The sequence below is a fragment of the Beta vulgaris genome, chromosome 4, assembly GCF_026745355.1.
Source record: "Beta vulgaris subsp. vulgaris cultivar EL10 chromosome 4, EL10.2, whole genome shotgun sequence".
In the NCBI taxonomy this organism is placed as follows: Eukaryota; Viridiplantae; Streptophyta; class Magnoliopsida; order Caryophyllales; family Amaranthaceae; genus Beta; species Beta vulgaris.
This window is the reverse complement of record NC_079205.1, coordinates 25,410,452-25,433,227: the sequence shown is the minus strand read 5'-3', so window position 1 is coordinate 25,433,227 and position 22,776 is coordinate 25,410,452. Positions and strand designations below refer to the sequence as shown.

Here is a 22,776-nt window from a genome sequence, read left to right as displayed (position 1 = left end):
TTATAAAGCTTCCATTTCTTCTGCAAATTCAGGTAATTTTCATTCTCCTCTTTACCAGCATTACTCCAATAAACTAATAATTAAGTACATTAAAAATCAAAATTGATTCCAAAATCATACTTAAATCACAACTAGGAGTTATCAATTAACAGGGAAATCAATTTTTTAATCAATTCAAGCTTTAATTCAAAAATCCCTAAATTGAAAAACAAAACCCTAAAACCCGAATTACAATGTTAACACCATTTCAGATCCGATTATTTAATTGATAACACTAATAAACAATGTAATTAACAATAAATTAACCAAATTAGAAGTAGCTTACCTTAATTTCCTTGTTAGCCATTAGGTTTAACCACTTTGTATCACCCTCTCACTGTTGTTTCTTAGTAACTGATGCTGAGGGAGGATTTTTACAGCAACTTCAATGCTATCTGGGACCCACAGATTTACCCAAATTTGAAGAGGGATGAATGAAGAGAGAGAGAGAATGGGAAAAAAGAGAACTTAATAGTTGGAAGAGGAAGACGACATCATGTTTGGAGAGATGAATGAGGTAAGTGAGTTGTTTGGAGGGAAAAACAAGAGAAATAAGTGATGTGGGTCCCACCACTAATGGAGTTTGGCAAAATCCGTTAAGTGGTGGGAGTTTATAAAGGTTTTATAAAGTTTAGGTGGTAATTTAGAAAAAAAACATAAAAGTGGGAGTTTCTAAAATATGTGAAAACTTAAGGTGATTTTGTGTAAATTTTCCCCGTATTTACATACACACACTCAGATTATAAGTGATAAAGTAATGACATGGCCCGAATTTTAATTGATACAATGATCCGAACCAAATCAGACCGACATCGAAATGACTCAATCCAAATGTGCCCGAACATACTTATGTCTGCTTGTAACTTAACTTGACCTAAACCAAGTTTACTCGAAATCCAACGCGACTCATATAAACTCGTTTAGAATCCGACCTATGTTCACCTGATATCAATTACCTAACACCTAACCGAAGAATGGTCCGTCAATTAAGATTTGCTGTTGCTAAAGATTATCATGAATTCATGATGATGCGTTGATGACCTCCGAAACTAGTTCGGATCCGTACTCGGTACTCCCACCCTAACGCACACAAGCACATTCTCTCTGTGTCTCTATCCTCATCTCTGCACTCTTCCATCGGTCGTCGTTAAAATTCCTGTAGAAATATCATCATGTCTTTATGCACTGGTCTTATCTCTTCTTTAATCTGGGGAAGTGACTTGAGCTCAAATGGGGGCATTGAGCTCATAGTCAGGCGTAAATTTAAATTCAATCGATCAATTCCAAGGGTTTATGCGATGTCAAAAGACAATGAAACTACTTACAAGATGAACTTGAATGAGTATATGGTCACCTTAGAGAAACCCCTTGGCATTCGCTTTGCTCTTTCGGTTCATGGCAATGTGTTTGTCCACTCTCTCCGAAAAGGGGTCAGTTGTGTTATAATTGCATCTTTCTCTCATGTTCTACTTTCTAAGTTTGTTCTTCATTTTCTCACTTTTCATTTCATTATTGTTCCTTTTTGTAGGGGAATGCAGAGAAATCAAGGATAATAATGGTGGGGGACTCTTTGAAGAAGGCAAGTGATTCTTCTGATGCCCAGTTTATTGAGATCAAGGACATTGGTGATGCACAGTATACATTTCTTTTACTTTTCAACTTTAGTTTCTTAGGTCTTATAACTTCTCAATATGTTCTCATTTGTAGACTGTTTGCTAATTTGCTTTATTAGTTGTTTTACGAAAAGACGTCTTACCTTATAATTTAGGAACAAATGATCACAATATTGCGCTTTTCGTAATCACAATTATGCAGTATTTTACAAATCACAATAATCCCAACTATTGGGGTCATGCTTACCATAATACTCTGACCTGAAGAGTTACTAGTTGCTCTGGTTTAAAGACCAATTGACCAAATCACTCTCTGATAATCTAATTTCCTCTAAAGCTCATTTAGTTTACTCCAATCAGCTCCACTGATGGCTTATGTAACATCCCATCGTTGATCCTCATCTCTATTCACCCTCATTTTTATTATTATTTTTGCTATGTGCTCTCTCTTCTTCACCATCAGAAGCTGAAACACCACACTAATCCATCCCCATTACAAACAATAAAGAAAAAAAGTTGAAGGAACACCAAAGCCCAATTGCCATAGTAATAAGACAATGGAACAATATAGTAACTAAATTTGTAATTAACTTCATTTACAAAGAAACCAATTCATCAAAGTTGACTACCCTATGTCTTTTTTACAGAATATAGAGAAGCCTATTCTTATTATATGATTCCATTATTAGAATTACGAATGATAATGATGGCAAATCTGCTCTGCCTCCTTTTACACCCTTGAAGCCGGGAAATCGAAAGTAAGAGGATTAAAGAGAGTATTGTGTCTCGTGCGAGAAAGAAAACCCAAAAACAAGAGAAAAAGTAGAAATATCATTAGAGGGAGAAGGGAGCATGAGATTATGAAGATGGAAGGAAAGGGAAAGAAAACCTTAAAAGGATTCAAGAGAAAAGTATAAGGGTTTGTTCTATTCAACTTATTTTGTCTTATCTGATCTTATCTTATAAGATTTTATAAAATCTTATCTTATTTTTTTTTCTGAAATGAGTGAAGATAAGTTAACAAAACATCTTCTTTGATCTTATCTTATCTGATTTTATAAGATCTTATATAAGTCAATATAAGTTGAACAAAACGGACCCTAAATATGATAGAAAAAAATGAGTTTTGGTAATTAAATTAGAATTTTCTTTTGAAAAAAAGGAAAAGAGATGGAGGGGGTCTGGCCAAGAGAAAGGATGATGTATTTTTTGAAAAAAAAAAAGAGAAAAGTGAAAGAGACAATCATGTGGAGCTCACATGTCTTATTAACCACCTACACCAGGTCAAAACTGGTCACTGAAGCATTTCCGGAAGCATGGCCAAATAGTTGGGATTATTGAAAGTGGATGGTCCATAATGTAGATTATTGTATCAATTTTTCCTATATTCGAGCTAAAAGGGGTCACTTGTAAAAAATATAATAAAATAAACCCATTTGATAAATTGTGAAATGACTTGAAATTTGAGCTAAAGGGGTCACCTTGTGAAAGTAGCATAAACAAAAACTAACCCCTTCGAGATAAATTGTGAGATGGACTCATTTGAGAATTTGCATGTTCTATCGAACCAATTTACTATCTTTGTGAATGACTTGTAATGCGAATTTTATTTAATGATGTTATCTTTTGTTTTGGGCTTTGACACAAAGAATACAGTTGAGATGCTGTCTCTTTTTCCTCTGTATGATTTGGAAATATGTTGCGTGTAAACGGTTGCTTAATTTTGTGGAATTGGGCAAGAATTCTTAGGGCAATGATTGTTTTTGTCTTATAAACACAGCCTGAGTGTCTGTAGGGAATGTAACCTGGTAGCATATTCAAATTGTTCTGCAAAGGGAATTTCTTGGGCACTTATTGCCTTCAAGCTGCTTTTATATGGCTTTTCTTGCTCCCTGTCAGCGAGAAAGTAGCTCACATATTTATTAGAATACATTGGCAAATTACTATTATATTGATATGTAAGGTATAAAATTATAATTGATGTTCAGGAATGTGAAAGATATAAATCATTTGTGATCTTTGATCAACATAGTGTACATAGTTATTTAATCAATCATCCAAAGAATAAACATCAAGAAGGATATTGCATGTCGTTTTATCATATGATGATTAACTTTGATGCATTCACTTATAGAGATATTACTTTTAGGGTTTATGCTGCAGGGAAAATGGCAGATCTTGACCAGAAGAATTTTCGTTGTCTTTTGTGGTTTCTTGTATGATCTACTAGGCTTCTAATAATTAATATATATTTATAGTTACTCCAGCTACTACGAGTCTTTCTCTGGAATGGAAAATGGGAATTTTGCAATCGAGAAACTTACATAGACAAATGGGATCCTGTATTTGTTTGCATGATTGAGAAGTGTATTTCTTATAATTTAATAATTCCTTGCTTCGCATTTAATTGCAACACTCCCAGTTTCACGCTTACCAATGCACAATTTACACTATTACTATCTTTTTTTGTTATGTTTTGGTAAAAATAATGAAAACTAGATATTAATATAGTACACATTGAGACGTATCCAACAAGATCCCACATGACTATACTTTTCCATAAATATGGAACACAAAAGCTGGTTAAATGAATGATTGTGAATAGTGTCAAAAATGAAAGTGTTGCAATTAAATGGGAGTGGAGGAAGTATTATGCAACTTTTAGAAGTATACTGTTGAGAAACTTTCTAGTTGTATCCTAACTATATTAAAACTTTCTTAATTACCAACCCTCCTAGAAATTAGTACTCAGTATCTGTAACCTGTATCATTGTCAATGAAGGAGAAGCTCGTATTCTATAGTACTTGTTCATGGCTTGATTGTTTTGTGGTCTTTGTCAGGAGTATGCTCAAGGAGAAAAGTGGATCATTTAGCCTTGTTCTTGAGCGACCCTTTTCACCCTTCCCAATACAGGAGCTTCTTTTGATGAATGACCTTGATATTCTTTTCAATAGAGGCCGTGTTCCTGTAGCCACTTGGAGCAAGACCCTAGTAGCTTCAGTTTTGCAGGGTTCCTGTGAAAGAAATGGGAATCCTGGATTTGTAGTGTTTTCTTCGAAGTTTCTTGTATCTCAGGCATGGAAGGTTCTGACTGGTCCAAATGGAAGTCGCGATCCCCATGTACAGAGAAACACTTTTCCAGCACCACTTAACCAACTTGTTTGCATTTTTACACTTGAAGATTCCACTGATTCTGAATGGACTCATGGAAGCTTCCCGTTAGGTGAATATACTAAGGCAATTGATCGTTCTAAAGGAGAAATCTACTATAACCATTCTCTTGGTATGCAGTACAGCAAGGTGCGATGTTCAACTATCTTGGTGTAACTCTCTTCATCTCCCCCTGCCTCCTCTCCAGTCCTCTTGTAGTACTGTGTGCTTTCTTAACATAACTAGTGCTTGCATAGGACCTCATTAGCTTTTGACTATATTATGTAAAGACATCCCCCTCCCCCCAAAAAAAGTTTCAACCCTGTAAATTTTTCTTTTGTATGTAAAGACATGTTCAATATTAATAATCTTCAACAACTAGAATTGTACCTACTTTTTTAAAGTTAGCCTCAATCTCAATTTGCCACGACATTTGGGTTAAAATATATTTCGTGAGATCTTTACCATCTTATGTAAAGAAGGGACGTGATACTTCTCTTGGTGAGGTAATTCGTCCCAGTGTAATAGAGATCCCATACATTACATCACTGAACTAAGTTTTAATGTTTTATGGTTGAAAGTGATTTACTCTATAGTTTGGAATTCTAGGAACTTTAAAAAAAGTTGGATGGATTGATGCGCTTTAATCTAGCTCATAGGTGAATTTCTATAAACAAAATGAAGTACACATCTTAATAATCATTTAGTTTAGTTGGTTCAACAAGCTGGAATATAGAGCTCAATATCATTAATCATAAAACCCATAGGCTCTTCAATAAATCATCAAAAGAAGCTCAAATAATCCCCTTAAACCGTCCGTAATGCTATGTTAATTCAGGAAGCAAACTAGTAAGAACCTTACAAACAACTGAAATGACAGCCAATATGTAAATATTCTCTTTAGGAGTTGTACCTTGATCCCAAAGTCATCTTTGGTTGATATTGATGAGTCATCTTCATGGCTTTGAACATATGAACCTTTATGTGGAGATTATATCCTTTACTACTGTCCCCGTTTGGTGTTAATACCTGAAATTAGGGTTTTATCATGTTATATGTAATTTTCCGAATAATATGTTGGCAGCCACTGAAATAGTGGGTTCTTGTGCAAAGGTCAACAGCTACCTTATGTCCAAATTTGTGCCTTGCTTGAGATATATTAATTCTATACTACTCATACATTTATCTGTGTATCTGTCAGATAACTGAACAGTTATATGTAGGTTCATGCATACAAACAGAAACTGATGTTGAGGCTTTAGCAAGTTTGGTGAGTTCTATAATAGTAATTAACACTTATCTTTAGTCTCTAAAACCAATCATTGATGTTTCTACTGACTTTTGACAAGCATGTGCCAGGGAATCACTGCTGTCTTAAATTTCCAGAGTCCTATTGAAGCACAAAACTGGGGAATTAACTCTAATACCATCAAGGAGTGTTGCCAAAGATGTAACATTCTAATGGTCAATTACCCTATAAGGTGACTGCAGCTGAATAGTAGCTTCTTTGCTCTTGTTTATCTTCCCTAATGTTTAAAATATGATTTCTGTAAGTTTTGCGAAATCGAAGCAAGCATCTGGTCACTTTCATATATTGTTCCTTTAGTTTAAAAGCATCTTTCAGTAGACTGGTCTGATTACTAGGTTTATTATTTTTTCTGATAATGAAATTCTTGATATTATAGATTCTTTACTATTCAATGCGAGTAAAGGGATGCACTTTTATTTTGAGAAAGAGGATTTTGTTGAAGTTATGCGAATTAGAACTACCATCACTATGTTAAACTGTCTTCTTTGCATGGGAAAGGTACATGTCTTTCTTTTGTCCCTCTTTTGGCATTTTGTTTTTATATTATTCTATTCTTGCAGGGAAGGGGACTCCTTTGATATGAGGAAGAAATTGCCTTTTTCCGTGGGACTCTTACTACGCCTGTTGAAAAAGAACCATCGTGTTTTTGTTACTTGTACGTCAGGCTTTGACCGCTCGCCAGCATGTGTCATTGCTTATCTGCACTGGATGACAGACACTTCGCTGAATGCAGCTTATAATTTTGTCACTGGATTACACTCTTGCAGGCCTGACAGGTGCTTCCTGATGATATGAAGACTTCTCATAATGTCAATTGTCAATAATATCCAAATTTAGCTTCCTCTCCCTCTTTCTGATTTCTGGCTATTCATAACCCTGCAATTCTATCTCTCTCGGAGTGGCAGAGGAAGGAGAATAAAAAAAAAAAGAGAAACCTTCTAATATGTGTGCGGTCTGTGTTCAAACAGTGACACACAAATGTTATGTTTAGTCATAAGAGGGTGGATGGAAGGAGATAGAGGGAGCACTTGAGCTGCTTGAGCGGATGGTCTATCATGCTATAAACTAGTTTCATAGGACAATGACTTCAAACTAAGACTAGCTATATACGGATACATATATAGAATAAAGTTCACATGAGAACACTTCTTATATGAGAACATTGCAATTATAATCAATTTTAGTGGAAATATAATCCTTTTTTGTCATATTACATTATAATCCTTTTCTTGAAAATAATTTAGTGAAAATGGATTATATATTGGTTAAAAAGGAATATGACAAAGTGTTCTCATATAAGGATGGTTCTCATGGGAACCCAAATATATATATATAGAGGTAGGATCTTCTGAAAACTAACATTAAGCTCAAAATTGAAAACCGGCCTTTTTGCTCATTTTGTAGATTTTTGCTCATTTTATGTTTTTGCTCATTTTAGCAAACTTTCGCTCATTTTACAAAGTTTTTGCTTATTTTACAAACTTCTATTCATTGTATATTTTTTTGCTCATTCTATGTTTCACTCATTTTTAAGAAACTTATCCTCATTTTAGAAATTTTTGTTTATTTTATGTTTTTTGCTCATTTTAAGAACTTCTTGCTCATTTTGTCTTTTTGCTCATTTCAAGAAACCTTTTACTCATTTCATGTTGCAGTCTTCAGTTTTCAGCATAAGGAGTGGTTTTCACATGATTCTATTCCTATATATATATATATATATATATATATATATTATATATATATATATATATATATATATATATATATATATAGGGTTGATATCTAATGAGAACCCTCTTATGGTGAGAACCACTCAAAATGAGCAAAAAAATAAAAAAGTAAAAAGTGAGCAAAAGCATAAAATGAGTAGAAACCATAAGATGAGCAAACACGTAAAATGAACAAAAATATTAAATGAGAAAAACGTAAAACAAGCATAAAAAAGTTAAATGGGAAAAAACGTTAACTGAGCAAAACTGAAAATGAGCAAAAACGTCATGATATGAGCATAAAAATTTCAAAAGAGCAAACACATATAATAAGCAAATATAAAATGAGAGAAATGTTGTAGAATAAGCAAAATCTTCATAAAATGAGTAAGAATGAACGGTTCTCACCATAAGTGTGGTTCTCATATGAACTCAAACCTATATATATATATATATATATATATATATATATATATATATACATACTTAAATAGTTCTCACATAAAAGAGAGAAGTTTTTCACTTATCGGAGAACGGAGGAAGTATATATATAAAATCCTTCTACCTCCATTTGTAATAGTTGTATCATATTCTTCTTTGGGGTTGTTTTGAATTAATTGTACCATTTTCTTTTTGGGAAAGGTTAACTCCTCCCATGTAATTTGTTGAACTATTTCATCATATCTATATAGAACTACCAGTCTACCCTTAATATGCATGTCATTTCCTTTTGGTATAACTACTAAAACACGGAGCAAGTATGATTCTATACTAGTAAATAAAAATATTGATTGTCAAATGTGTATATTGGAGGCCATGACAAATTATATGAAACAATTAACGTAGAAATGGAGGAACAGACGAAGTAATTGATTTTCTGCTTATGTGTTTTTTACTGTTTCACTCAATATCTATTTAACTTCAAAGTTAAATCCTCAATGCAGGCCTGCAATAGCGTGGGCATCATGGGATCTCATAGCTATGGTAGAAAAAGACACACATGACGGGCCACCAACCCATGCCGTTATATTTGTCTGGAATGGACAAGAGGTAATTGAGATATTCTGGTGTGGAGCTCCGTGTTATCTCTCTCGTTGCCTCTCTAGTTCTAATTCCATGTTATTTTGAATTATCTATGCATTATTAACATGTGTATGTATTTGTTTACTTGTTTATTGCAGGGTGAAGATGTGTGCTTAGTTGGGGATTTCACTGGTAATTGGAAAGATCCAATCAAGGCAGTACATAAAGGAGGACCAAGATATGAAATTGAAGTTAGACTACCTCAAGGGAAGTAAGTATAATCTCTTGTATGCAATGTCTTGATCAGCTATACCTATCATCATGGGGATCCCTAAGCTAGATGTAAATTTCCTGCCCAGTCACCTCGCACACAAGCAAGAATAAGCAAGAATAATAACAGAGAAGAAGATATCATAATAGAAGGTTGTTTGATAGCTTTCAAGAGGCTCAATCTCCCAATACAGACGACGAAAGATTTATTAATTTCCTACCATCTATCAGCCCACCCTTCCCTTTGTATACAAAGTAACACTTTATCTCTCTAGCCAAATATTCCCTTTTTCGAACAAACTTTCTGATTACCTCAGCCACTAGCTGACCTCAGCAACCATTAATTATTCCCTTCACTTTCTTGATTGATTTACCCTTTGCTAGCCTTGTATTTCTGGTGCCCTGCCCTTCTTGCAAGTGCAAGTCAACAGGGGATTTATTACATTACCCCTCCCCCGAAAACTCAGCTTGTGCTCAAGGTGGAATGTTGGAAAACAGGGTGGCAATTATGTCCCCCCAAGTAGCTTCAAAGTATGGGTCCATTTGAGTAAAACATCTGTTCTAACCGAAGTGCCTTCCTTGATGTGTCTCATATCTAACAGAGTTTCTGGTTCTACTAGACGACCACTAATTCCAGCTCCAAAGTTAACTCCTTGGGAATAGTAGGTTTGACTATCCCCTCACTACTTTCCGTGTTTCACCTAGGAAAGATGGGACGTAGGATGAATCTTGCTCAATGAAGGAAGGCACTAGTACAGAAAACCACGATTTTCATCGGATCCCAGGCTATCGTTTTCGTCGGCTCTCGGTCCGACGCCCACAGGCCTCGACGCAAATTTACCGCAAATGATTCGCATCGGCTTAGGACATGACACAATACTGTAGCTATTTGCATCGTCCAAAGCCAAGTGCGATACAAATGGAGCCATCATCCAGCACCACACCAATCAATTGTGGGACTATTTGCGTCGGATCCACAACAAAGTGCGACGCAAATGGGGCAATCAGCTAGCAATTTCGGGACTATTTGCGTCGGATCCCGTAGTACATACGACGTAAATGCTTAGCACCACACCAACCCAGTGCCATTTGCGTTGAATATTGGGCTATATATGTTCGACGCAAATAAGGCTTATCAGCGTCGTTTTGGCCCTTCTTTCGACTCAAATGGGTCTCTTTTGATTTTTCTTGCCACCTGTTTTGTTTTGGATAAACTAAACGTAAAAAATCAAAGCTAAACGAATATATATTAATAACTATGAGCGCAGAAATTTCATTAGAGTTTCCTTTGTATTTTGGATAAACCAATATCGGAATAAATATCATAAATAAAACCAAAACCTGTTCAATACATCTCAATCGAACAACCAATATGTAACATAAGATTCACCAACCAAGGTTAAATCAACGAAAATATCGTTCAAGCTACAAATACATAAACTACTGACTAGTTTCATCGATGATCCCTACAAAGTAGTCTGCCCAAAGATCTTTGATTTCGTTGATCTCCTCAATGGAATATGGTTTGGCTCTTATGTGAAAATCCTAGAAATATATTAAATTATTTAATATACATAAAAATTCTACAAGTATCAAACTATATTACAAATAATGAACTTAAAACATATATATATCTCCTAAGTAAATTATCTAAATTATAGTGGTAAAGTACTATGTCAAGCATGTATTTAATCACGAAATAGCCGCATTCAGTTCCTCTCGATTCTTGAGCACACTACACTAGATTTAAGATATATATTAGAATTTTCAATAAATGTCTAAATATAAAATGTGTAGGTTCAAATACAAAAAACATGAGGTAAACTATCAACTTATGTACTCACCGAACGCTTAGGGAAATGAACTAGATCTTTTTGAGAATCGAAAATTAAACATTCATCCACATCCTAAGTGAGATAAGAAACTCAAATACAGTTCCAAACCGGGGACCATTCAAGACTTACTCATAATGAGTAAGCTTCGAAAGGGTATCTAGGCAAATGATGCACATTGCGTTTGAATAGCACAAATTAAACTAGTACATTTCTTAGATTCCCCCATTAAGGTATGTCCATATGTCAATTGAGAAACTTATACAACAATCCACAAATTCATAATTCATATATAACAAGATAGTAATTTCATAAAAAATCAATCAATGCGTATACTTTCCCAATAACAAAACCAAACCGTTCATTAGATTTCCCGACCCCCTATATAGGTTTGTTCATAATTCAACATTATAGGGACCAATAAAAAAATCTACAAATATTGCAACCTAGATATTTGCCTAGGGAATCCGCAGAGGGAGTGCCAATAATACTTCTCATGAACCTTTTGAATCTCGGTGGAGTATTGGGGTTGTCAGAATGTGGGATTTGATGTAATTTATTATCTCTCCTGAAAGATGGCTGAATTTAGGTAACAAATCTTTGATCGCAGCGCAGAAATCCGGGTTGGACTAAGAAAAACAAAGAATCATGAAAAGATGAGATATAAGAGACCCTTGATAGTTAAATTCCTTGAAACAGGCCATCTTGCTCTGCCTTGGTAATCATGCGTGATAACATTTCCATCACAAATATGAAGAGGTAAGATGACAAAGGATCTCCTCATTTTGGTTTAAATCTTGCTGAAGGTTCGCCATTAACTAGCACCGCATGAGATACATGTAAACACATTACATAATCCATTGACGACATAGAGGAGGGAATCCCATCTTATCTAACACCAAGGCTAAGAAATCCCAGTTAACCTTATCGTAAGCCTTAAACATATCCACCTTTAGGGCTGAGAGATATTGATTACCTTTTGTTCGTTGTTGCTGAAACAATTGTCGGAAAGAAGTCTTTCGGGAATGCCAGGTGAGACAATACATCTCAAAATAGGTTTGAGTGTGTTAGTTATTACCTTTGAGATTATTTTTTTAATGACGTTGCAAACGCTAACAGGTCTGAATTAACTTGCAGTTTCCGGCCTTTCAACTTTTTGAATAAGGCATATGTGTGTGAAGTTCCATTCTTTCCAGAGAAATCCAGTAAAAGTGAGAGACCGCTTTCCAAATATCTTCGCCCGCTACGGGCCACTTTTGAGGCCACCCATCTGTAACACTACTTCTCTAATCTCTTCCTTTGAGACAGGGAGTTGGATATCCTCTATTTGCTGCTGTGAAAGTTTATGGACTAACTCTTGCATGGCATTGAGTTCATCCCAAAAGTTATTTTTATGACGAGATCCTTGATAAATGTTAGTGAAGTAGCTTACCAAGATATGTTGTACATCCTCCCTTTTTGAGGCCCATGTACCATCTTGATTCTTGAGCATTAGGAGATCATTCTTGTTTTTTTCGAGACTTGGCCTTCTGGAAAACCATTTTGAATTAGTGTCTTCCCAAGCTAACCATTTACCTTTAGTGCGCTGCTGCCGGAATTTCAATTGAATTGCAACTTTGTCCATCCTCTCCTTTGTGACTAGCTCCTCAACACCACCCACATCCATTTCTGGCAATCTAGCTTGAATTTCCCCAGAATGTGCATGATGATCTTCCCAAATCAAGTTATGTTATGCTTTGTAGGCCTTGCTCCATTTAAATAGTTTAAATCTTGTATGTGAGCACTTTTGAGCGACTTTGTACGTAGGAGATCCCAATACTTCTCGAGTCCATTGATTATGTACAAGCTCCTTTGCTTCTTTGAGATCAAAACACCAGGCCTCCATTTCAATTGTCCCTTTTTTACGTCGTTTTTCTGGACTTGTGTAGAGTAACATTGGACTATAATCTGAAACCAGAATAGGGAAGTTCAACGTTGTTGCATCCGGGAAGGTGTGAAGCCACTTTTCCGAAGCATAAAATCGGTCAAGCCTTTCACAAATCATATCTGGTTTTGAGCGGTTATTACACCAAGTGAATTGTTGTCCGTGGAAATTGATTTTGGGTAAGCGTAGTTGGCTTCGTTATATTGGGAATTGATTTTTTCCCGGAATTGGTGATGATCCTCCCCTTTTCTGATTAAGAAATTCTACTTGGTTGAAAATTGAAATCACCCATTACCACATAATCCAAAGGGCTATGCTTTGGTTCAGTAGCAGTCATGTGTCAAATTCCGCCCTAAACTCTAAGTAAGGAGAACCGTACAACAAAAGCAGTTTCCATTGATATACTATGTTAGAGATTATATCCTTCATAATACAAGTAAAATGATTTTTTGAACTACTACATACCATAAGTTCACATCATTGACCCAAAATAATGCTAAATCACATGCACTATTTACAGCATCAGCAGTGGCTACGTAGGAGAAGCCTAGATACATGGCTGATTTATTAATTACATTAACATTCGACTTAGTTTTCATTAGAAATAGAACTTGCCGAGAGAATTTGCGGACTAACCAACCCAAAAACGGAATCGTAGGGGAGTCCGGTCTGAATTTAGATCCCTGCAATACCATGAAAGGATCTTCATGTGTCACCGGGAGATTAATCTGGCGCAGTCTCTAGGCCTTCTTCATCAAAAAACACCAATACTTAAATAGTTAAATTTCTTAAACTTCGACATAATTTCAATCTTTTTCTCAGCATCCCACCTACGAAGATCCAACACTATCTCATCCACAAAGCCCTAGATAATGGGTTCGAAAATCTCAAATTTGCGCTTTTTCTCTCCCACAAAAGAGCCTCGAAAACAATTTTTTTGGGTTTCGGTGAAGCGGCCCACTGCCCTTCTAGGGGCTTCACAAGCCAGTTTCTCGTCCGTTAGTTCAGTCTTATGATTAACAGAAACAAAATTTACCTTTATTTATCTGGCCTTCGGTTGCATAAAACTTGACAGAGGCCCAAGTCCGGAGTGAGCTTCACCTCTTCATTTTTAAAATAAGAGGTTTCTTTCTCGAGCCCAGAACCTCAGTCTCTTTATCCTTCTTAGAACCCGAATTTTCCATCATGAGCCCTTCATCTTTAGCTTTTCTCTTTCCCAGCACCGCAACAAGAGGTGAAGAATTTGAGAGATCAAGGTAACTCGGAGCCGTCATCGTAGGAAAATATGACCAGCAAACTCAGACGCCGGCAGTCTAACGGCGGGATAGTGATAAGAACTTGTTGAACCGGTCTGGAGTAAAGAATGGGAGTCTAATAGTTGAAGAGGGGTTTGAGGGGATTATTTTACCTCATTTGCTCCAAAGGACCTTAATAATTCGTTCCGATCAATTGCATCATTTAAAGGGAATGATTCAATTGGTGGGGTCCATCCATTTACATCTCCATCCTCTGAATTAAAGTAGGAGTGAAAGTTACCCAAAGCCACTAAATTCTCCCAGGAGTTTTGTAAGTTGTAAATCACTGAGTCCAACATTTTCATGATGATGAATATTGGGGTGACTCACGTTGGGCCAAGCAACATGGGCAAAAAAGTCATCTTGAGAGTTGAAGTTGTCTACGTTGTTGAATAGGGAGGGAGATAATGGTAAAGTGGGTTGGTGGGTACTGAGTTGGAGTGAGGAGATAATGTGTTAGAAGCCATGTTTACCTTAATTAGAGAATCACGTGAAATTAGTTCAGCTGGCAAGCTTTTATAAGCACTTAAAGAAAATTTCCCCCGAGCTTCCATAGTTTTCGAGCAAAAAGTTAATTAATTTGGAGCATTTACCCTTGCCACAACATTTTTTTATCCGCAAATCATCCTTAGCAATTAAAAATTGATTTTGGGAGGAAGATGGAAGAAAAATGCCATGTTGATGGGCTTAAATCTCACAGGGTCATCATGATCTAAAGAAGATTTCTTTAACATGTGCCAATTAATTGCTTCTTCTTTTTCTTAAACAAGTGCTTATTAATTAGAAATTCCAAATCTACCCTTGTTGATATTTCTTGAAGCTTGATTAAGCAACGGTGAAGGCTCAGCTTGCTTGAAACCGTGGGTAGGAGCCCAATCCATAGCCGGGCTTTGATTACTAACCGAACTTGAGGCCCAAGCATGATCCCACTTGCTGCATTATCCCCTTTCAAACATACGATTTTTATGATTCGAGCAATATTGTTTACTTGGGCCCGAATTGCCACTTGGGTGATTACTGCTACTTTCCGATTTCGATCCAGATGAAACCGTTGGGCTTTTCATAACTTCATCACTTTTACTATTGAATTCTTCGTCACCATCACCTCCGTCATCCGAGCTGCTACTTGAACTATAAGACTCCAGTGATCTTCGAGGTTGATCCAACCGTACAATGGTAGTTAGATTTGAGGGAGGGGAGGAAGACCAAGACTTTTATTAGTATATAAGCGTGCTGAGGGTTGTCCTAATATAATAGCACAATCTACGCCACCTTTGGCCTTCTCCCATGATTTTGAAGAAGACGAACTTTTATGACCTATTCGGCCGCACCTTTTACAGAAACAAGTACGCCTTCATATCTGAAATCAATCCAAACAATTCTTCCTTTTTGGACCTCTATGAATAAACCTGGGATTAACGAACTCTTGATCTTAATCCATACAAGAGTCGATAATATTTCTTGACGCCCGGCTTTTTGGAAGCATCATCAAAATGAAGCACTTTGCCAATACGAAAAAGAAGCAAATCAGCTATAAGAGTGGAACTAAACACTAAGGGAGTCCCTCCAATTTAATCCGTAATGCTGTTTCAGAAAAATTAAGAGATTAAAGGAATCGACAGGCCTCCATGCTTTAAGAACGAATAGGACTCCTTTGAAATTCATTGTTCCATAAAGACCCAATATATTAGCTCTATCTTCGAATTCTCTAAAGTGAAAGAAAAACAGCTTCTCTTCTTTGGTGACAGTAAGTCAGTAATTCTCCCTTTAGTGATACGTGTATCTACCCACTCTTGAATATGCCTTAATGAGAATTCCCGAGAATCTATGAATCTTCCAACTAAAATGAGAGAAACATCCATTGCAGGGTTAATGAAGTTCTCAACTGGTGTTTTTATGATTGTCCCTTGTTTACGATGCCAAATTACATAATTCAACGTAGAATGAGAATGGGTACGCTCCATTAGAATAGGGAACAACAGAGATCACTTGTAGCACGAAAACATCAAGATGAACTTTGAGGAGAATCAATCTAACTGAGAGATGGTAAGATTGGCTTAGGGAGTAAGAATCAAACCAACAGAGTTTTGGATTTTAAAATTGATAGGAATTTTTAGCCTTAGAAAATACAAGGAAGAATAAAAATTATAGAGAGATAAAGTTTTCGAGAGAGAACCTCTCGGAAGTTTCTTTGTAGATGTTAGTAGTTACAAAATGTGTATTGGTAAACGTGCATTAGAGAAATGGGAAATCTATTCAGGGATACAAGGAGCATAATGTAGAGGGCATCTCAGCACTGAATCATATTGAAGACCACTCAATCCTTTTTATTTGCTAACTTTTTTGAAGTTTCTTAGAATGCAAATAATCAATCTGCACTATCTTATTTACCGCCATTGCATGATGTGTGTCAAATTATTTCTGGATCTTTTGATTTAGCCACCTTTCTCTGTCTGGGTTTATAATATGTGTGCTGTTGTTCAGGTATTACTACAAGTACATTGTCAATGGCCATTGGAGGCACTCAAATGCCTCCCCAACCGAAAGTGATGATAGGGGAAATGTTAATAATGTTATTGTGATTGGTGATACAGCCAGTGTGAGGCCTTCTGTCCGTCAACACAAAAAGGTTAGTGCTTTTTACTAATTTTTCATGAGTACTATTTTTTTTTTTATGGTGGATGCATTCTCATGATGGGAGTTCATTTTCCTAGGCACGCTTTAAGTCCACCTACTGCGAGTTAGCTACTTTAAGAACAAGTTTTAAATTGGTTCTCCACATAGCTTTATAAATTGTTTTAAATTTTGGAGGATTTTATGTAAAAAGAGATCAGATAATCATTTTTAAGTCACGTAAAGGACACCATTTTCCTGTTTGTACTGAAAGACTTTCTTAAGAACAATTGAGTTACACAATAGTCTACTATTGGGATGCAATGAACAACTATTGACTTTAGTTTTTCCTGAAAATCAATTCACTAGAGTTTGTGCTTTTGTGTTCATCTTGAACCAAGAAAAAAATACTATAGTGATTTTTCTCAATAAAATAAAAAAGAACAGATTGGCTCTCATATATGTCAGACCATCTCTGTTTATGGAGAATTGTGTGAAGAGGCGTCTTTGATCTTAAAAGACATGTTTTTGATGTAAGAGGATATCCATTAATTAATACTCCCTAGATCTATTTTAACCTATACACTTTGTATTTTGACACTATTTACATATTTCACACTAACCATCATTTGTAGTTTATACATTAGAAGGTCATTTAGGATCTTGCTAAATTTGTCTCAAGTATATTTTCAAACATATCAACTTTTTTAATTTTTACTTACATATTTAGTAAAAGACACATATGTAATATATTACTCCCTCCGACCCATAATATAAGTCCTGATTCTATTTTTACACAGGAATTAAGGTAAAGTGAAATCTTGTTTTATTTGGCTAAAGATATTCTTTTTTATTGGAAAACACTTACATTATTATGTCTTTGTAACAAAAAATAAAAACTGAACATTGATGTTGTATGGTTTAATGTGTAGAGGAGTTTAATGGGGTAGAAGATTCCATTATGTCATTAATAATAGTGCATTGGAAGCTGAAATTATGAGGGCATTTTGAGAATTAAATTATTTTCATGAGAGTATTTTGGGCATAATTATTGATTGAAAATAGAAATAGGACTTATATTTTGGGACACCTTATAAGGAAACAAGACTTATATTATGGGACGAAGGGAGTAATTAGTGAAACATTATATTACGAAAACATGATCGAGTGATTCTAGGATAAAAACATAGTAGATCATATCCGTTATGTAAGTTTTGCCTGGGCACGAACGTAAAAGTGATGCTAGGGAAGCCCACACTTTTCCTTTTTGCCTCAATTATCGCTTAAACTCCATAGTTTACTTTGTGAAACCCCCAAAATATATATTATACTATTCCTACTTCGAGTACAATACATAATCCCTTCGTTCCCTTTGCTCGTCTATATAAATTGCGGGTGGAAACCGAGGAAAAGTTGGTGGAGGAAGGTAACGGCGTAAGTGGGGCCCCTTAGGTTTGGCATTGAGGGTAAATAATGATTAAGGTGGGTGGAGATAGGGGGTTAGGTGGGACCCATTAGGTGGAGCTTGGGTGTAAAATGACGTAAACTGAAAGCCATAAAAGGAAGATTCCAAACAAGAACAAGAAAAAAAAATCTTAATATGAAAAAGAGGAAGAAGAAATAGAAAAGGAGAGAGTTCCATGAACACATTTGTCCTATATATGTCCCAAAATAAGTATGATAATAAATTTGTGCCACAAAAATTGTATGATCGGTTGTGTATTTAGATTCCGTGGTGGACATGAGGCAATTATGTACATTCTTTGAGGTTGTTTGATAGGTTTTCTATCCCTTTCTTATCTTAGTTAATTGTGAACCTAATATGAATCTTATTGCTCCTTTTGGTCAAACTTTAAGCAAGCCCTAATCTCGAGGGAAACATTTGGTCTTGGTAACATATCACACTCTAGCAGAAAGTGAATTCTTTTTCTGGATTTTGTGTCTGGTAGTAATGAAATTGGAAGATAGTAATCTTGTGATGGCGACACAAGAGTAATTAACCATAACCACGAGCACCACAAAAATTATTCCCCTAGAACCCTATATCAATTTGACAGGGAAACAACCTCGACTGTTGTAGTGCTCACTTTGAAGAACTCACAAAAGAAAATTTATATGAACTTCACAAATTGAGAACCTAATAGTATTAGGGTAAGCGAAGTATTTATACAATCTAATTAGCACTTCTAACTAAACTAGAAAAAATGCAAAGGAAACTATGTGGGAAATAAGATAAAGCACTTCTAAATCCTTGGGATTGCCACCCAAGCAACCTAATAGAATAAAGAAACTAAACAAAACTGTGTATTAACCTTGGCGGGCAAGCAACAAGGTCAGTACTACAAACTATCTTGTGACATGTTGCCATGCGCTGTATCATAGACTCGATTATTTATTAAAAGAAAGCCACAATAGCACTTCCAAGTTCCAACCTCTTAAACCCTCATTTCAGGAGTAAGGTAAAACCGTGTGGATCCTAACAATGAAAATAATAGTTACTTTAGTTCCCCTTCCGTTTGTTTCGTAAAAAAAGATACCAACCAAGTGGTTAGAGTTGATGATTTTGTTATTTATCTTTTTGATAAACAAATGTGATTTATTTAAGCGATGACTTGAAAGATAATTTTTTGACCATAATTTGATTATTAACTTTAACTAATTTTTGGACCTGGGCTATGCCTCGTGGTGTCTTGTGTGTTACAACATAGTAATTCATGACAATTGATTCATTTGGTGCGGAAAGATGTTAATGAAAAGAAGAAAATAAATGATTTTATTTGTAATATGCATTTAAAACATTGTAATTTCACTCTTGGTTTCCATTAACTCAGTATATCATCATTAATCTTGATAAAAGTAAAAGCAATAAGAGTGTAGTGGATTGGTAGATAGATCTCTTTCTTCCATACAGTTGTCAATTCGAAACTTCACATTGACAATGATTGTATAACGTAGATAAAATGTTATTGTAGGGGAGAGTGACATACGGCGGGCTATGACTCTTGCCCTCGCGTTTTAATCATATCTATTGATTGATAGGGGTTGTTTGGAGGTGTGGTGGATCTAGAGTGATAAGAAGCCAATTTCCACATCCTATGGTTTTCAACTGTATTTGGTTTGGATTTATTTTGGATAAAGAAGAAATGATAAATGGCCTCACAAGCTGAGTTGCATAATATGCATCTACTGTCTGAAGTCACTCCACAATCAAATAATATGGATTTAGTTGTAAGCCTACCATGAATCTCTAACCAAGTAACAAATAAAGCTTTGGGACTAGCTTTATCATTGCTTATAGATCTCTTCCACCTTACTTTAGGAAGCTCACCTTGCATAGTAAGATAGAGCTTCTTAATAGTAATTTGGTTTGGATTTATTTTGGATAGGTTAGACTTGATGAAAGGCTTCCAGTTATTTACTAAAGTGAGGTTGGGGGAGAGGTATATAGGTCACAAGCTAGACAATGATAGCTCCTTTAAAAAAATGGAGGTGTGCCAGTCAATATCATTTTAGTTTCTCTATCTATTTTCCAACTTTTCCATACAAGCCAAACAAGGTAACAAGTTTTCTGAATTGAATTGTAGTAGCTAATTCCGGCTTTCAGTTCATATTTTAATCTCCAAAGGTCAGTTGTCATGTTCATTATCTTTTTTTTAAAAAAAAACTGAACTATGCAATTGATTCCTTCCAAGTTTTTGGAGGACTGGTACTTGTTTTAAGAAAATCATTGTCACTCTTTAGAAGGTAAGAAACATTTAGTATCGCATTTTTAGAATTTTTACCATAAAACTATGAGGGACATAAAGAGATATGGAGACTAATTGAGTTTAAGAAGAGGAATATTTCCCATCTATTTTCTTATTATGCTTTTCCTTTTGACTTTTTTTGCTGAGATTTTTTCTTCTCTGTTACAATTGGTGTTCGTGGTGTTGTCATCAAATCTATTAGTTTTCTTTTAAATGGAAAAATTATATTGTTGGAGAGTTTGAGGCATTAGATGGTGAGAAGAAAGCTGATGGTAACCTTTTGGTTCTCGTTTCCTATTAGTTTGTCAGAAACATCATCCTTATCACTGCACGATTTGATATAGAAACAAAATATGCAGCAAGTAATGTGGTTTGTACATACACAGGATGCAAATATTGTGAAGGTCATCGAGAGACAACTGACTGAAAATGAGCGCTTCATGCTGGCAAAAGCAGCTCGCTGCATTGCTTTCTCTATCTGCCCAATTAGATTGGTGCCTAAATAGTTTGTAGGAATGCGTCAAGGGACAGATTTTGTGCCTCTTAAACAAGCTTCTGAAGGGATTATTTCAGAATGTAATGCGAAATCTGCACGCAGTGATTCCTCGATCTGAAATCAAGGGGCTGCAAATTTGCACGAAGCCATGTTCATGTATGTGTAAACTTGTTACTTAAGCGCACTGTAAAACTTTAGCAAGGGGAAGATGTCCTTGTGTAGGCAATGGGTTTGTAAAGCTATCAAAGTCAACTGAAATATAAAGTGTCAGAAACTCGGGGTTTCTGACACTTTATAGTTCTAACAAAGTCCCAAATTAATATTTTATTTTTGGTTTTAAGCTAAATAAACACTCCCGCGATTCACAGTGAATACTTGGTGTTTACGAGTTCCAAATTAATCTTTTATTTTTGGTTTTAAGTTAAATAAAACAGAATTTGTTCCTTGAATAATGTTAAAATGGGTATTAATTCCTCACATGCGCCAAAATTCAAATTAATTTCATAGGTACCGCCCACGTAGGACAACTCGCGAGAAAATTACTTTTTTTTGTTTCCGTCCAAAGGGCCTAATTCTCCATTCAAAATAAATTGATGAGAAAATTTCTCCATCAAATCTCAAATCTAACCTGTGGAGATACGTAGGCATCCTTTGGGTATGGTTTCGTTGCATTTGATATTCTCCTTTATCATTTCATCACTTAAAGGCAATCAACACATGCGAATAACCACAAAGAAGAATGATATATGGGGAATTATAATTTGTTCAAATGAGTATACATGCCTTGTTATATATCTTTTCTCTTATAATTATAGCAATAGAAAATGGAATAATTACCCAATTGATTTTGAAAAATGTTTTCATCTTATCTAATATATATAATTTAAAAGCGAAAGTCTGAAAAAAAAATAGGTCTGAAAATGAAAGGTCTGTGTCTAGAAAAACAAGGCAAAGAAATCCAATTAAAAGTCCAAAACAAAATGACAAAGTCAAGATTTTACACCTTTTAATAATTTATAACTGGAAAATTGGTGTTAAAAGTTTTATCAAATTTCTTTCATTGCTTACAATAACAACAAAAAAGAGGAAAAAAAAGAAGGAACAAAGTTCGGACAAATATTTTTGTGGTAACCTTTTGTCTCATTTCACAGGAATTCTGCCTCCACTTGCTCAAGATCAAGGCTGATTTGCTAAAATTTTAACCATAGTGAACGTTCCCTTTCGGTTATACTATCATCATTGTCTACACCAGTTGTGTTCTCCGCTACACGTCTCAGCAATATGTTTACAGTTCCAAAAAACGAACACCCACATAACTTTGTACAATCGCTAAGCTCTGAGGTGTTATTCAGGCCATGCTTGATCGACATGATAATATTGAGCATATTGTGCTAAGCATAATGCACCTTTTCATCTTAAGCCTATGAACAATGAGAGAGAAATTTTCACTAAACTTGAAGAATAATTAGTTAAGCTCAAAGAAGTCATTCTTTAAGGCTCGATTTGATGTCGAAATTGTCAAAAATTGATCCGAAATATTCGTTTTTTGGTGTAAAAAAAATCTCAATTCGCGTGTTAGACTAATAAATGTCAAAACTAACGACAACTTAATAGAATTCACTTAAGAAGTGCTATCAGGTAGAAAATCTAAAAGTTAGGGGCAACCACATATAAAAAAATTTGAGAAGTGTTACCATGTAGAAAACCTAAAAGTTGGGAGCTACCATGTGGAATTTCCCTTTTTTTGGCAATTCAA

General features: G+C 35.3%; 1 protein-coding gene across 3 annotated transcripts; it reads left to right on the top strand.

Moving 5' to 3' along the window:
• The first annotated feature begins 966 nt into the window (after positions 1-966).
• On the top strand, positions 967-21,392 carry LOC104884688 (phosphoglucan phosphatase LSF1, chloroplastic). 3 transcript variants are annotated; one of them, XM_010669371.4, is made up of 10 exons: positions 967-1,469; positions 1,568-1,674; positions 4,494-4,953; positions 6,005-6,073; positions 6,163-6,284; positions 6,673-6,888; positions 8,766-8,871; positions 9,003-9,115; positions 16,650-16,794; positions 20,911-21,392. In XM_010669371.4, exons 1-10 carry the CDS (start codon positions 1,212-1,214, stop codon positions 21,028-21,030), a joined length of 1,716 nt encoding a protein of 571 aa, XP_010667673.1. In that variant the 5' UTR covers positions 967-1,211; the 3' UTR covers positions 21,031-21,392. The 3 variants fall into 3 exon arrangements, with proteins under 3 accessions (XP_010667673.1, XP_019103197.1, XP_019103196.1); XM_019247652.3 differs by having other exon boundaries at positions 1,380-1,469; positions 1,568-1,618; XM_019247651.3 differs by having other exon boundaries at positions 1,436-1,469; positions 1,568-1,664.
• The last annotated feature ends 1,384 nt before the right edge of the window (positions 21,393-22,776 follow it).

Coding starts and splice junctions, on each gene's coding strand:
- LOC104884688 (XM_010669371.4), top strand. CDS start 1,212: ATGTCTTTATGCACTGGTCTTATCTCTTCTTTAATCTGGGGAAGTGAC. Junction 6,074..6,162: donor TTGAGGCTTTAGCAAGTTTG/GTGAGTTCTATA, acceptor AGCATGTGCCAG/GGAATCACTGCTGTCTTAAA. Junction 8,872..9,002: donor TTGTCTGGAATGGACAAGAG/GTAATTGAGATA, acceptor TGTTTATTGCAG/GGTGAAGATGTGTGCTTAGT.